A 15,878-nucleotide genomic window follows, 5' to 3' on the forward strand; every position below is an offset into this window, starting at 1 on the left:
TGTCACCATATCTTCTTGTGTTGCTTGCTCTGGGGGTTCCACCCCAGGGCCCTGTTACTAGCGTCCGAAGCATATGCTCAATCCATCGTCACTTCCTCTCTAAAATGTGCCTTTTTATTGTTTCCTATCCACACCACTCCTATAGTTATGTTTTCTACCTTGTCTTGCCATTTCATTTTTAATATACTCCTTAGGTACCTATTTATACAAGTCTGGATTCTTTTTGTTGTTGACTCTGTTGTTATCCACGTCTGTGATCTGTAGAGCAGGACTGCTTTAACAATAAAGATTATAATATATGAGCCGGCCCGCGGCATAACATACGCCGCTATTTAGTTGTTTTTTTTTTACTTTTCAGTAATTCATAATTTGTGAATTCGACAGTACCAACGCTGACACTGAAAATATGTCTTTAAAACACTATAAAGAGCTCATTAAGGACCATAACCCCCCCCCCCCCTTCCTCCTCCCCCCCCCCCCCCAACGTTTAAAATCGTTTCAAACTAAATTATCTGCCCCTAATAGCCGTCACTAAACCCGACTCCACGAAGGTAAACATAGCGTTAACCACAGCTCACTAAGACCATGTAGGGGTGGGGATAGTAGGGAGCGCGTTTACAGCTTGTTTTCTAGCGTCTCCCAGAAGAGAATTATATATATATAGATAGTTATAGTCCTGATTAATTTTTGCACTTCATAGAACATTAAATTAACACCCTTCCATAATAATAAGATTCTGCTATGCCACTGATATTATTTACTGTTATGTGTGAATGGGTGTTATGAATAGGAATAGATCTGGTAAATAAATATCAGAGCCAAATTTGTATTTGTTTTGGCACAAATCATTGGCAAAATCTGAGGACTATGCACCTATAAGTATTAATTCATAAAACTGAATATATTTTAGAATAAAAATGCACTTAATGGGATATGCTAATATGTATGCATTTTTAATAAAGAATGATTGCTATTTTATAATTTTAAAAGAAGACACAGTCAGATCCTTTCATTGATTCATATATTCTGTCTGGTTCTAATAAACTGCTAAGTCTTCCATGAGATAGTAATATCAGCCTCTGAGTACTATCTTGTGTAATTCCTATTTAAAACTAGTGAAAACTTCATTACATTTACCATAAGCTTTTTAATGCTATCTAAGTCAACTTTTCTATGGCAAGTTGATGCCGATAAAAATGCTGTAAATTTCTTGCACACCTGCATTATTTTCCAACACATAGATCTACCCATAGATCTACTTTAATGTTCATACAAATTGAAACTAAATTCCATGTTCTTGTATTTTTCACTAAACACAACATGGCAGAAAGATCCAGATACAATATTTTAAAATCCCAAAAATGAAAAATGTCCCTCAACAATTTCTTCCCATCATCATTGCTCAGATGTTACACTTGTGGCCATTCAATGCAAGTTTATTTTGTCATGTACTTTTCAGCTTCTTTGTCATGTTTTAAAAGTAACCTCATTTATTTCTTTACATTGAGTTGTTGCACTACTGTCATCAATATAATCCAGTACAAAATGTAATCCATTTAGCAAAGTTCACATTTAAACAATGTATATCAATTATATACCATAGAAATTTTCAAAATAATGTAAATAATTTTATTGATTGCTAATACTGAATAGAAGAAAACTGAATTTTAATTGAAATAGATGAACACATAAAAATGAAAAATTTGAAATGCATTAGAAAAACCTAAAAGCTCTAATAGTTTGCCAGACTAAAAAAAACTGATTTGTAACCACACTTTAAAATATTAATAAACCATACAAAATATAAATATCCATAGTAACACTCAAAACAGTTTCTAGATCACAATTGTTCTTTGTTACTTAATGAACATGGTTATTAAATACAGAATGTAAGATTCTCTTAAAGTGGTTTTTTATTTTAATAGATTTATGGTGTGCTTATCCTTACTACAATCTGTTTAGTAATCAGTAACATCCATTTTTTGTTGCTTTTTAAAGCAAATTATAATTTTGTCTGTGCAATAGAAAGCTTAAAACTAGAGGAAAATCATGACTTTAAAACAATTACCTCTTTCACTTTAAAAAAAATAATACAAATATTGGTGTAAAGACATGACCAAAATTTCAATTTGTTTTCAATACTAACACACACACAACTGGTTTCTCTCAATAAAAATAATAAAATAGTAAAAGTAGCAACAATAAATCTCAAAAAATGTTTTTATTCCAATGTAATAGAAATACATTGCAAATACCAATAGAATGAGAATAAATATTTGCATGGAAAAAACCATCAGATCACAAGTGACATTCATAAATGTCCTGTTTAGATGTTAACTAACAATACTGTTATTATCATCTTCAATATTAAACACTTAGCTTAATTTAAATAATGTATATGTTTGTTTTCAATAAAAAAGAACAATATTAAATTATTCAAACAAGCATAAGAGATTTTAAAATACATATTATCATGATCTTTTTAATGTCACAAAGTGGTTAAAAATGCACGCATTAACTCAAAAAAAAATAAAGTGAGCAAAGATAAAAAAAACACAAGATTATAAATATGCCATGATTTAATACTACAACCATATACTTATGCCCAAGTGATATATTTAAGTGATTAATGTTTAAAACTTGAAATTGATAATTTGTTATGATAAAAACAATAAAAATAGTTTAAAACAGTCAATTATATAAATTGCATTGTTCATACAATTATGCCCATATTCCCAAAAATGGGAGAAAGAAAAAGAAAAGAGAAACTAGGGTTGAAATTTATTTTAAATAATTAATTTGATCAATTTTCAGTCATTTTGCACAAAGCTCAGTAAAAATTATTTAAAAGTCTCATTTAGATGATGAATTTCATACTTCCATCAGTATGTATGTCTTATTATAATATGTTTGCTACAATCACGTTAATTATAAAACGCAATGGAATGTATAGCAAGTTAGAGAAATTGAGACAGTAAAGTTTAGAATACACAATATTGTAAATATTCAGCTAATTCTTAACAGTTCAGGAGTTATTTTTGAAACAGGAATAACAATTTCTTTAACAGATAAAACAGCAATGCATGTTATGACTTTACAATTGTTACAAGTTTTTTTAAAGTGTATAAAATCAGCATTTGAAAATTTTCAAGCAAGTAGTTTTAAAGAAAAAATGAATCAAATATAGACTAGTTTTTATCATCATCTTAACAATCACAAAACATTTGTTTAAATTTCCATAAGTTTTTTAAAAATAACATTTTTAGGCCACAGTATAGGAAATAGCTTGAGCACAATCCAAGCTACAAGCAGTAGAATTAACATTATTATTATTAGTTAGCATAGTAGTCATACCTATCATTATCTTTATTTAAACTATAGTAATGCTGAAGAACATTATCAGAACATTGTTTTCACTATATTTGTATCACACTCTCAAAACATTTTTTCCACTATGTCTGAATCAAGTGCACCTGAGACTTGTAGGATCTATTCTGTAGACTTGTAAGCAACTGAGATAAACATTTTACTAGTACTGTCAACAGGATACATTATAGAATTCTTATTCATATTTTAATCTTATTTTCATTCCAAAATGTTAATTTTTGTAAAAGCAATATAAACAGAAAGTGATATTTCAATGCCAAGGGTAGACAAAGGTATAGTCCAAGTAAAGACAACATAATTGTTGTAAAAGGGACTGCATGGACTTGTGTTAGAATGTGCTTGTTAAAAGTCAGAGAACCAAAGGTTGTACCCCATCAACCAACCCCACCCATATCCAAACCAGGTGGTGTGTTAGCGATGGACAAGGAGTAAAAGCCTGACTGAAATCCACAGGTCCAGCAGCTCTATTCTTCATACTGTTGAGGTATGCCTAGCAATGCCAGCTAGTCTCATTTAAGACAGTTATTACAGTGAAGACGGGCTGGAATTTCTAAGTATAAGTATTGACAAATTTAGTCTATTTTCTTGTCTGGATTTCTTTTTACAATTCATAATACTGCAGATTGACAAACTTTTTAATTACTTGTCGACTGAGATTGATTTCAGGGTTGTAAGGATAAACAGAAAAAATTCAAACTTCTTGCAATTAGATGCTTTATCACAAGAATATTAAAATCATTCTTGTAAAATGTAAAAAAAAACTTTTAGTCATATTTTAAAACGAACATTTTTTTGGACATGTGTGCAGCAGAACCTTTAAAAAGTATTCTTCTTTGTCATTAATTTTTAGTGTTGGAAGGGATCGAGCCTTATCTGCCAGAGGGTTTGAACTTGAGACTTTTTTTCAAATTTTAAAAAGTATTAACAATGAAGATTTTTTTTTAATCTGGTGGCGTAAATAGAGAAATAATTCTTGATCATTTGCTGTAAAAATTTGACAATTCTTAACCCAACAGTTTTGGAAAAATAAAAATGTTCCTATAATTCTTTGTTAAAAAAATTGAGTATTTAAACAGCATTATAATAAAATTAAATAAATCCCAAAGGAATTTTATAAATCTAAAATACGAAGTAATCAATGCAGGCAGCTATAAAATGATTACGTAAAAATGGTTCAAGATGGTATACTGAGATTTACAACTTTATTTTTAATATCAACAATAAAATTTTGATAGAAACAATTGATATAAGTAGTTGAAAAAATGTTGCTTTATAATTTAAAAATATAATAAAAAATAGCATTTTGAAACATTACTGTTTGATTGTATTGTAAGTTAAGCATGAGCTAGAGATTCACCAGTTTACAACAAAATAACTAAATGCAAAATCTAATTTTACCAACAAAAACTAAACATAAAATGCATTATGTGAAAATGTTTGGCACCTAAAATAAACTCAAACAAAATTCACTTTGTTAAAATGCTTTAAAATAGCATGCAAAATGAAAAGAAAGTTATAAATTTAAAAAAACTAATTTACATTAGCAGAATATAAAATTTTAACAAGCAAACACTTGGCTCTTTAAATTAGCCAGTAAAATATAAATGTTCCTAAAGCTACCCAGTGGCTTAAAAACTGCAGGCTGGACCATTTTTCTAAGGTGTGTGACATGGTATAACCCTGTAAAAAAAAGATGTTACATCATCTATTCATCAAAATAAGAATACATTAATTGTTTTTAAGTTAATTGTTTTAAAATATTCTTTCTAATAATTTTCATGGATTTTTAAAAATCAATTAAATCATGTAAAATAAATTAAAAATAGAATTTTTTTTTCCTTTTATGCTGAAATTAAACTTTGCTTAAAATACGAAAAAAAGACTAGTGCATTTTTCTTACCACATCTTGGTCATCACTATTGTTGAACATCAATCCAAGGTAAGCCAAATGAAAGACAGCAAGGGCTCCAAGGCACAAATTTGTTAATATAACAAGAGGATTTTTCTGCAACGAAACAATAATTTACATTATCTAATGTCAGATTCCATGCGTGTTTTAAAAAGGAGTATTAACATCTGAGAAATAACTTAATAATTTACTTACACTTGTGTATTTGTGCTCACATTTTTCTTTACATTTTCTGGCCTGTATGCAGGCATCAAATATTTGAGAAAGACGCCTCCTCAATACTGAAACAAATTTTATAGGTATGACTTTCTATCAACCCCCTTTATATAATAAAAGGAATTCCCCTGCAGTGTCATGCATACTCTGAAATCCCCATTGACAAAATAGTAGGACAGATAGGAGTTGGTAAAAATAAATTTTGCTTTTGAAATATTTAAAGTATAACAAGAATAAAGATCTTTTTTTTTTTCAAATGAATTATTTCATGGGATTTTTTAGAGAAAGTAAAGCTACAAGATAACATTTTAGAAATTAAAGATGACAGCAATCAAAATTTGTCTTCCAGTAATAAGCTCGAAATATGTTTAACTTAACAAATCGTCCCAAGCTGTTCTTTAATTGCAAAGTTACATATACTGTTTTTAACTCACCAAACTCAGTATAAGTATAAAATCCTAAAGATAATAGAACAGCAGCTAACTGGAAATTTAAACCCTAAAATAAAAAACATAATTATTAATATTCTAAATTAAATAACTAAGTACAAGCAAAGTATGCCTTCAAATCATATAAATATTTATTTGCAAATGTTTTCTATTTAATTTTTTTTAAAGATGAAAAGCAAGGAAAATCCTTTTCTAAAAAAAAAAGCTGAAACTCAAAAACTTGGAACCTTCATATATCATTCATCGCTGTAATAAATAAAATAGTTTCTTTTAAACTCTAATATAACCTAGAAATGTTAAGACCAAAAAGTTTTTTTGAGAGCGGCATGTGTTTGTAACATAAATAATAGCTGGCTAATTAAAAGTTGTTCATAAATTTCAACAAAAATGCTATGAATACAAAATGGTTAATTGAGGGTTTATATAACAAGTTATCATGTAATAAAAAGCCTTACATGTAAAAGGGAACTTGCAACATAAGTCAAAGTAATAGCTAAAAAAGTTCCATATGGACGGACACGTTTAAAAACATCTGTAAACAAAAGATTTTTTAAATAAATATTTAAACCTAAAATGACTGTGTTGTATTTAGAAATATTAAACATTCAGTGGTGTTTCTTTCCACAGTTGCAACAAATACGAAGTTTAAATACGAATGTTTAAACTTATTAAACAGTTACGTACAAAAATATGTTCATGTTATGTCCAAGATCACAAAATCATTTTAGGATATAATACTTAACTGTAATATTTGTAAAATAGGTTCATAGACAAAATGTTAAAAATAAAAAATGTGTATTATCCTGTGAATGTTTCAAGTCGTTCAACTTCATGTAAATATAGCTCCAAAATTAAAATCTTAACAGTTTGTAAATAATGTAAAGCCTTGGTTTATTATACTACTTACAGGTTTTAAGCCAATAATGCATAGGTAGATTCCAATTTGTAACAACCTCAACCATTGATCTGGGTATTTCAATATTATGTGGTCTTACTACATTCCTGGAGATGGAAGACAGATTTCAAGGCCAAACGCTAAAGCATATCTCTTTACTAAAGAGGGGTGTAGGGTTCCCAAGGCAAACAATAAATTTTGCCCCCACCCCCATTTATACATAGTAATAGTTATGCAGGTTGTTGAAAAAACACCCGCTCCCCCCAAATTTGGAAGGTCAGGGTGTTTTTATCAATCATTGACCCGTAACAGTTGTTAATTTGGTATCACACAAGTATGTAGAAAACACCCATTAAAGTCTGTATTAACTGTATAGTAAAGTAGCAATTTATTCTCTTAACTTTGACTGTGTATAATTCAATAATACAGCTCAGATTAAGCTTTTTTTCTTCTACCCATCTTTGCACCACCCACAGTCGGAGTCCACCCTAGATATGCTTCTGCCACACCCACCTTCCCTATATAAACATATGCCCCACTCGCCTAGATATGCCTCTGCTCTATAAAAAAAGACTATAGTGATCTCTAAAATTAATACTAAAACAAAAAAAAAAAAAAAAAGGAATCCAGTACCACTGAAGTGCTGACTCTTCTTTGTCAGCTATTCCAGTCAATGAAGATGTTGCATCAGAGAGGAAACTTATGAAGTAGTGACTGAATCTAAAAGCCTGAGCATCTCTGTAGGCCAGCAACCATCTAAAATGATAAAAATCTTATTTGTTAATTCTTTTTATTATTTCTAATTTTTGCTTCAACTAACTACTAGTCTTCAATCTTCCAAGACATTTTCTTTCTCAAAAGATTTTGACTGGTTTTTCAAATTAATTTTTTGGAACAGTTTTTAAATTTTTGAAATACCTCCAGGCGTCATCAAGAATTATCCATGTAGTGAAACAATTTGAATAAATAAGCGACACCATTGCCAAGGAAGAAGTGATTAAGACTTTAATTGCCCATGTAAAGCTCTAAATAATAAGATACAATAAACAATGAGAAAAGTCATTAATTTATGTGTAAAAAATAAACTAGACAAACAACTTAAATAATGAACCAAAGAAAAATTTACTTTTGGATATGTGTCATGTTAATTGCCAATGTTCTTGTAGGGTAAAAATAATAAATGTTACTTGCCAAGGGGTTACTTTCTTTGTCCAAAAGTTGACAGTATTGTCTATAGCTGACCCATGGTCCAAAAACAACTGTTCCAACATTGAAACAGTAGCCCATATACTCAACTATATTTGGCAAATTTAAAACAGATCCTTCTTCCCCAATATCAACCCCAAGAGAGATAATCTTCATAGAGAGGATTATGTGAGCTCCTGAAATGATTTTTAATTAATCATGAAAATATGTAACACATATACTGACATGTATGATAATAGTGTTTAAAAGATCATTATTCATCAAGATTACTCTGATGAAGTGAATATGTCACAAAAAAAAAGGCCTACCTCTGATTTTGTGCCATAAAGTGGGTTTAACAATTAACAATTCACTGAAAAATATAATGTGTATATATTAATTACATATTATAATTACACACTTTTATCAACAAAGACAGATCATTTGTTTTAAAAAGTAAAAATTTGTATTTTTTGTAAGCATTAGTGTTTATATTTTTTTGGTACTTTGCAACCTTCAGAAATAACACCCTTGCATACTTATATACAATGATGATGAAGTTCTAATGCATATGTGCTAATTTTATGATAAATATGTTCTAATATAAAATGTTCTGATTGGATGATAACATAATTTTTTACTTATTTTGTGTACATTTTTAGAAACTACTAACTTATTACAACTTTTCTAAAAAACAAAAATGCTGAATATTTACCAAATTAAGGAAAAAGTAACAATGAAAACAAGAGCTGCTATGCCACACAAAGATCGATTCCATTTATGCACAAACATGAGGACTAGATAACTGAGTAAACAGCATGTAACCAAATAAAGCAGGTCCATACTTAAAAAGGATTTTAGAGCCAAAATGCCTAAAATGGCACTGCAAGCATGAATTACCCATTGTGGTACTGTTAAAAATTTTAGCCCTGAAAAGTAAGAAAAGAAAAAACTAAATTTTCAAAAGCAGGAGATTATACAGGGTATAAGCAATAAATGCATTACATGGCCAGCTATACTTTGAAAGAGTTACTTTGTTTAGCTTTTGGGGCACTAAAACTTATCCATTTTATTTATAAAGATATAAATAAATTTTCCTAAAAATTATATATTTTAACGTCTATAATGAGGTGCACTACTTAGTTATAGAAAAAGATTTGTTAGCACTTTTCAGTTTATTATTTAATATAAAAGATGTTTGTGCTTTTAATTAAGTATACTGAGTATTAAATTGGTTGTCTAAAAATCTATCCAGGATAGATAAAAAAATTACTAATTCATTACTAATAAAATATCTAATGATCACTAAAAATAAATGTAGACACTTACCAATATGATTTACTTGGCAAATTGTACGGAACACTATGCAAAAGATAAAAAGTGACAACAACATATCAGTTGCTTGGGTCCATGTTGGGATCAAACAATTTTGAAACACCTCAGAAACAGGCAAACGTTCTTGCACACCAGGAGTTCTGTGTGTATAGATGTTATAAAATAAAATGCTTTGAATATTCATAAAACATAAATTTAATAAGTAAATAATTACAGCTAAAAATGAGCAACAATGAGAAAATAAGTTGTTGATCTGAACTAAAATATAACAGAGATTCTGTCTGAAGCATAATAAGTCGATACAGTCACCAGTGGAGAATCTTGTGTAGCATACAGTGTACAGAGACAAAAGAAAAAAGATGTAACAATAATTCATAGAGATGTAGCAAAATTATTGATATAGAAGTTAAGGTAACACTTATAGTCCTACATTTTCCCATGTCTGTGGTGAGCCTGAAGATACTCCATCATTTCTGGTGTTAACTGTCCCCCTTGACTGGCTATCAACTCTAATAGTTCCTCTTGTGAGAGGTCACTAAAATCATTTGACATCATGTCTGGATCCATATAATCATCATAAAAGTCATCCATTTTTGCTGTTAAAATAAATTATAGCCAGTATTAGAATATATTATTATAATAAATTATATCATTATGTAATACAGACTGCATTTATTAGATATGTTAGGACTGTGTGGGTACTGATTCAACTTCCATATGAATAATAACAGAACAGGATGCATTAAATTAACAAAACTTCTTTCTTCCTTCCTCAGAGACTTATACCAGACCACTCAGACAAGGCAATCTCTTTCTTACAACACCTAGACTGAACTCAAGACTTCCAATTCAAGCACCAGGATGGTTCCTTTTTTCCTACTTGACAACCAACTTTTTTCCAACTTGATGAAACTTCACGTCACCTCACTTAAGCATCTCGACAGAACTATACTAAGCTTTCTCTCCCCAGAAATACAAAACATCACTCTTACATCTGCACATCTACATACATATCACATCATAATTCCATTCATTCATGATTATAACGAGCCGACCCGCGGCATATCATACGTCGCTATTTATTTTCTACTTTTCAGTAATTCATAATTTGTGAATTCGACTGTACCAATGCTGCCACTGAAAATATTTGCTTTAAAACACTATCAGTAGGTCGTCAAGGATGATACTACCCCCACCCTCTACCCTACACCCCGTGAAAGCAGCCTCCTCTTAGTTACCTCCGCTAAGTTTAAAATCATTTCAAACTAAATTATCTGCCCCTAACTAATAGCCGTCACTAAACCCGGCTCTATGATTAATGTAAACATTTAGCGTGAACCACAGCTCACCAGACCATGTAGGGGTGGGGTGATAGGGAGCGCGCTTACAGCTTGTTTTCTAGCGTCTCCCAGAAGAGAATTATATATATATATATATATATATATATATATATATATAGGCCTATATATATATATATATATATATATATATATCTGCACCAATATTCATTCTCACTAAAATACACTCATGAAACACACCTCACATAACTTATATAATATAAATATTATAGGCCTAAATAATAATAAATAAGGCAAGGTGAATAAACTATGCATAAGCAGACAGAATACTTAGTGAATACTATACTATAGAAAATAGTTAACTATAGTCTATTACTAAAGTAAAATAGCACAGATCTAGACAATCTAGAGTCTAGATCTACTTTTTTTTTTTTACTTTATGTGGTGCAAAGGTGGTAAGTTGAAAGTAGTGATTAGATCTAGATCTAGTAGTGTGGCCTCCTGGATTTAGTCAATTTAGTGAGTGCCAAGTTGAGTGATGCCAGGCGATCAATCATCAATCAACTCAAGCAAGAGCAAGACAACAAATCGAGATTCTAGAGTCTAGACATTTTTTAATTCAAGAATAGACTAGATTCTAGATCTAGATCTAGGCCTAGTCCAGAGAGTTTACTTAAAATTTTTGTTTTATGGTAGAAAATTGTGATTAGGTCTCTAAAAAAAAAAATCTAGAATTCTAGATCTGGACTCTATCACTAAATGTCTAAATCACTATCATCACCGGTTACTTCCACACGTAGTGATAGTGATACCTATTTTTGTTTGATAATCTTATTATTTTTTCGCACTTCTATTCAGCAGTCGTTGCAAACTGGCAATTTAAATTTTAAATTGAGGACCGCTAACTCCTAGAAGAGTTGCATTTATTTAAATGACATAGAATCTAGATCTAGTTCCTTTTTTAAAAAAAAACAAGAAACAGATCTAGATCTAGAATCTAAGTGAAAAAGCCAATGTTTAGAATGTTCTCACCAAAGTTGCAATACATCATCACTAATTGGTCACAGTTTCTTGCCCTTCCCCGGAGCACGGTCACCCCCCACCCCCAACCCACCCCAAAACCCACTCCAAAACCCACCAACCCCCTCTGCTGTACGAAATAGAAAAAAGAGGTCTAAATAACTTTTATAGAAAGTATTTTTTTTTAACTTCAACCAGTATCCGCCCACCAACCCCTGGAAATTCGTAGTGTGTCTCCTCTTTCCCCCCCCCCCCCCCCCGAGAAAAATGTCTGGAATAAACACAGATTGACCACTAATAAATAATAGTTATAATAGTAGGCATATAATAGATGTATTAGATAGAAAATAAGGCCTGTTAATAGAAAAGCACACACTAAAATAAAATAAAAATCTGTTTAAAATTCCAGCGCAGTCGTATTACCCAGATCAGATGTATTTTATTAAATTTATAGGCTTACTGTTTATCTTTTTCTCTTTCTACCTTTGCTATGCTGTCATTACCGGCTCAACCTAAAATAAACCGGTAGTGATCTCCCCTAAACTTTCTCGAATATTCTTATATAAAACAACAGGGGATGGTAACTGGGGATATAGTTATGATTTTTAATCCATTTTAAATACTGAAACTTTTAAAAATATAATAGAATCTCAGTAAAAAACAATTGCGCACCAAGCGAACGCCTAATAAAGGTGTGTATAATAGTGCGCAATAGTATTAGTACTTAATAAATTTACATTAGTTTTTGAGAAATCGGAAGTAGCGTAAATTACTACTTCCGGTCAACGGAAATTACTCAAAATTTAACAGAAGGTAGAGAATTAGATCTTTTACTTATATGTGAAATTTCATTTATCTATCTGAAATAGTACTCAAGTTATAGGCTTTTGAAAAATTCAAAGTAGAAAAAGTACCACTTCCGGTTGTCGGAAATCGCTCAAAAGTTGATACGGATCTACGATTTTGATAAAATACTTATATATGAAATTTCATCAACCTAGCTGTAACGGTACTCAAGTTATCGTGTTTACACACGGACACACAGACAGACACACACACACACACACACAGACATACGGACAGAATTGCAAAGCCCAGTTTTTCAGACTGGATTACGCATAAAACCTCTTAATTTTGATAAATCTGGATTGATAATTTTTGCCCGATTAAAATAAGTCCTCTATACTTCGGATGTGATGAAGGACTGAGGTGTAATACGGTGAAAATTGTTAAAATTTCAAGTGATTTTTGTGCACGATTACAATACTTTCTCTATACTTCGTATATACGAGAAAGTAAAAAAGAAACATTTCTCATTTCAGTTTTCATCTTTTTTATGTGAAGCCTGATTTTAGTGTTTCTTTCATACCATCCCCCTTCTTGAGATGTCCACATCCCCCAGACTTAATAGAAAAAGATAATAAATTTAATTAGAAAATATATTCCTTTACCTTTGTCCGTCCTACGAAGTTTTATCAAGTGCTCTCCCGAAAGTCTCAAGACACCCCCCCCCCCCCCACTGCAGCGATACGGCTGAAAGAAACACTGCCTACTTGCTGCGATATTTGGGTTTCAAAATCAGTGACAATCTAGTGACGTAGGTTTACTGTTTACGGAAAGTACCACATTTTGTTGCTTCAATGCTGCTTTTAAAGGTTATTGAAGAACAATAACTGTTTTAGTTGTTTTTTTACCGTCAGGATATAAAATCATTGAAACAGGTGCTATTTCCAGTAACACATAGAGATGTGTGAACAATAGGGCCTACAATGATCAAGACCATATGTCACCATATGTCATAAAAAAGTATTTTTAAGAACACAAATTAATAGCAGTTGCCAGTGCCCCATCACCCCATCAACCCCGATTTAGTCCCTCGCTTAGGTAGCCTATTATAGCGTTGTAGGCAGAAAATTATTTGGAGAAGGCAGGATTTCTTTCAGTCATTTTTCTCCTGGGAAGTGGCGGGGCTCTAAAAACTTCCGAAGGTGGATGGTGGCGGACAATGGTTGAAAATATATTTACTATATAGGCTTGAATATTTTTCTATTATGTCCGTTAGGAGGGGGCGAAGCAGTGGATGCCTGGAGAGATTACTGAAAGAAACTCTGGGAGGGGAGGGGGGGGGGGGTATAGGCATACATTTGAATAGTTTTTATTTCATTTTTCTAAACGAAATGTTGACCCCTATTTTGTACGGTACAATTGCAATTTCGCGATTTAGCTTCAGCGTTGTTTTTTTTTTACTAAAATCTATATAAATGATCTGTTGTCTTGTCGTTAATAACTTACCGAACATTTGACTGCTTTATAAAACAAGGTTACGTAATAAATAAATACCTTTCTCATAGAGACCATGTAATCGGGTTCAGCGTTTATCCAATATAAAGAAAAGCATAACTTACTCTCTTTTTTTAGAAAATTTTTATTTCAGCCGGTATGAAGGCTACCGTTTGTTTTTGTAAATTTCAATTCTCATTGGTTTCTATTTTACACGTGTAACGAAGATAATACATATGGAAAACACCCGCGACGCGGGATCACAAAAAGCACATTGATTTTTGTAGCCAGTTAATAATGAAAATTGCTAATCATAGGTCTGTGTGCAGAGTATACCCAGCAGAGAAGCGTTTATGTAAGGAATGGGGTGGCTATTATGCGAAGTGGAGAGTAATGAGAAAGAATTTATATATGAATATATATATATATATATATATATATATATATATATATATATATATATATATATATATATATATATATATATATATATATATATATATATATATATATATATATATATATATGAATATCCACTGAAGGATAAGATCATTTATTAGGAAAAAGCTTTCGAGAGTGTAGACCGAGATACCATCTGGAAGCTCTTACTCTTACGCTACTGCGGCATTCCAATGAAAATAGTAAACTTCATTAATTAAAAACACATACAAGGGGACGTCATGTAGAGTGGTCCATGTAGGCCAACACCGTTTTCAGGTGGGAACTGATGTCCGTCAAGGATGCTTGCTGTCACTACTCCTCTTCCTTTTTACCATCGACTGTATAATGAACAGTGTTTCTTCCAGACTTTTTTCTGCGGGGAGGCACTTGAAATTTTCGGGGGGGGGGGGGGTGCGGACACTAGTAAAAGTGTATGTTTACTATATAAAATCCATCTCGTTCGGGGGGGGGGGGGGGTAGACATTCTTCGAAGAGATGCCTGGAAGAAACTCTGATAACGAAGACAGCCATAAGAAAACTTAGAATCCAGTGGACTCCTTGGAAACAACCTGACTACTTGGACCTTTTCTGGCAACCTCGCGCACCTCTCCCACAACCAACAGCAGATGCAGGAGAAAACAAACGTTGTTGCAGAAAAGTCAGCGTAGGTTGGACTTCACATCCACAAGCAAAAGACAAAAATACCCAAGATTAACACTGCCAAACTTGGTGGAGTCCCCTTGGACGAAAGGCAGATATTTACCTCAGTGTCGTAGCGAGGTCGGGTGTCACCCCCCCTCCCCCCCCAGAGGCGTAGCGACCCTTCCCGGGGACAAACTTTCAATTTGCATCCTCCCCCCCCTCAAGTTTTTGGTTTGCACCCCCCCTTAAGTTTTTCTCTATATATTTTGCTATTTTTTGCCTTGGTGTCACCCCCCTAAATGGTGTCACCCGGTGCGGTCCGCCCCCCCCCCCTCGTTACGCCTCTGATTTACCTACTTAGGTTGTGTTGTGGACTATCAGGGCTGGAACAGATGCAGATGTTAAAGCAAGGATAGGTAAAGCAAGAGCAGCCATCACACAGCTAAAAAGACTTCCAGTGAGCTCTCCTTGACCACCAGGCCGCCCTAGTTCAACCCCAACATAAAATTGGTGTTGTTGAATGGGGTGGAGAGTTGGAAGACAACATAGACGACCATTGATAAAGTCCAGACATTTATAAACAGCGGCATCAGACAAATACTCAGGATCTGCTGGCCAGACACCATCAACAACTGTATATAGATGTGTTCTTCAAAAATACTTATGACATATGGCCAGACACCATCAACAACTGTATATAGATGTGTTCTTCAAAAATACTTGTTTATGACGTATGGCCAGACACCATCAACAACTGTATATAGATGTGTTCTTCAAAAATACTTATGACATATGGCCAGACACCATCAACAACTGTATAT

General features: G+C 32.2%; 1 protein-coding gene across 4 annotated transcripts; it reads right to left on the reverse strand.

The window, feature by feature from the left end:
* Positions 1 to 1,644: 1,644 nt before the first annotated feature.
* LOC131952886 (protein-serine O-palmitoleoyltransferase porcupine) lies at positions 1,645 to 14,066 on the reverse strand. Of its 4 annotated transcripts, XM_059315809.1 has the most exons (15): positions 14,035 to 14,066; positions 12,155 to 12,206; positions 9,807 to 9,972; positions 9,371 to 9,516; positions 8,757 to 8,970; positions 8,371 to 8,414; positions 8,048 to 8,238; positions 7,775 to 7,881; positions 7,490 to 7,612; positions 6,869 to 6,963; positions 6,417 to 6,493; positions 5,947 to 6,010; positions 5,492 to 5,577; positions 5,288 to 5,392; positions 1,645 to 5,067 (listed from the first exon to the last, which is right to left on the reverse strand). In XM_059315809.1, the coding sequence occupies exons 3-15, from the start codon at positions 9,965 to 9,967 to the stop codon at positions 4,969 to 4,971; spliced, it is 1,512 nt and encodes a 503-aa protein (XP_059171792.1). In that variant the 5' UTR covers positions 9,968 to 9,972; positions 12,155 to 12,206; positions 14,035 to 14,066; the 3' UTR covers positions 1,645 to 4,968. The 4 variants fall into 4 exon arrangements, with proteins under 4 accessions (XP_059171792.1, XP_059171796.1, XP_059171794.1 ...); XM_059315813.1 differs by lacking the exons at positions 12,155 to 12,206; positions 14,035 to 14,066 and adding an exon at positions 11,456 to 11,461; XM_059315811.1 differs by lacking the exons at positions 12,155 to 12,206; positions 14,035 to 14,066 and adding an exon at positions 11,111 to 11,230.
* Between the last annotated feature and the right edge of the window lie 1,812 nt (positions 14,067 to 15,878).

The sequence above is a fragment of the Physella acuta genome, unplaced genomic scaffold, assembly GCF_028476545.2.
Source record: "Physella acuta isolate Inbredline_101_S28 unplaced genomic scaffold, ASM2847654v3 ptg000893l, whole genome shotgun sequence".
NCBI classification, from domain to species: Eukaryota; Metazoa; Mollusca; class Gastropoda; family Physidae; genus Physella; species Physella acuta.

Excerpts from the sequence above, each read along its gene's own strand:
- LOC131952886 (XM_059315809.1), bottom strand. The coding sequence starts at position 9,967 with ATGGATGACTTTTATGATGATTATATGGATCCAGACATGATGTCAAAT. Across the intron at positions 8,239-8,370 it reads TTTATGGCACAAAATCAGAG|GAGCTCACATAATCCTCTCT; the intron begins GTAGGCCTTTTT and ends AAATCATTTCAG. Across the intron at positions 6,011-6,416 it reads TTGCAAGTTCCCTTTTACAT|GGTTTAAATTTCCAGTTAGC; the intron begins GTAAGGCTTTTT and ends TTTTTATTTTAG.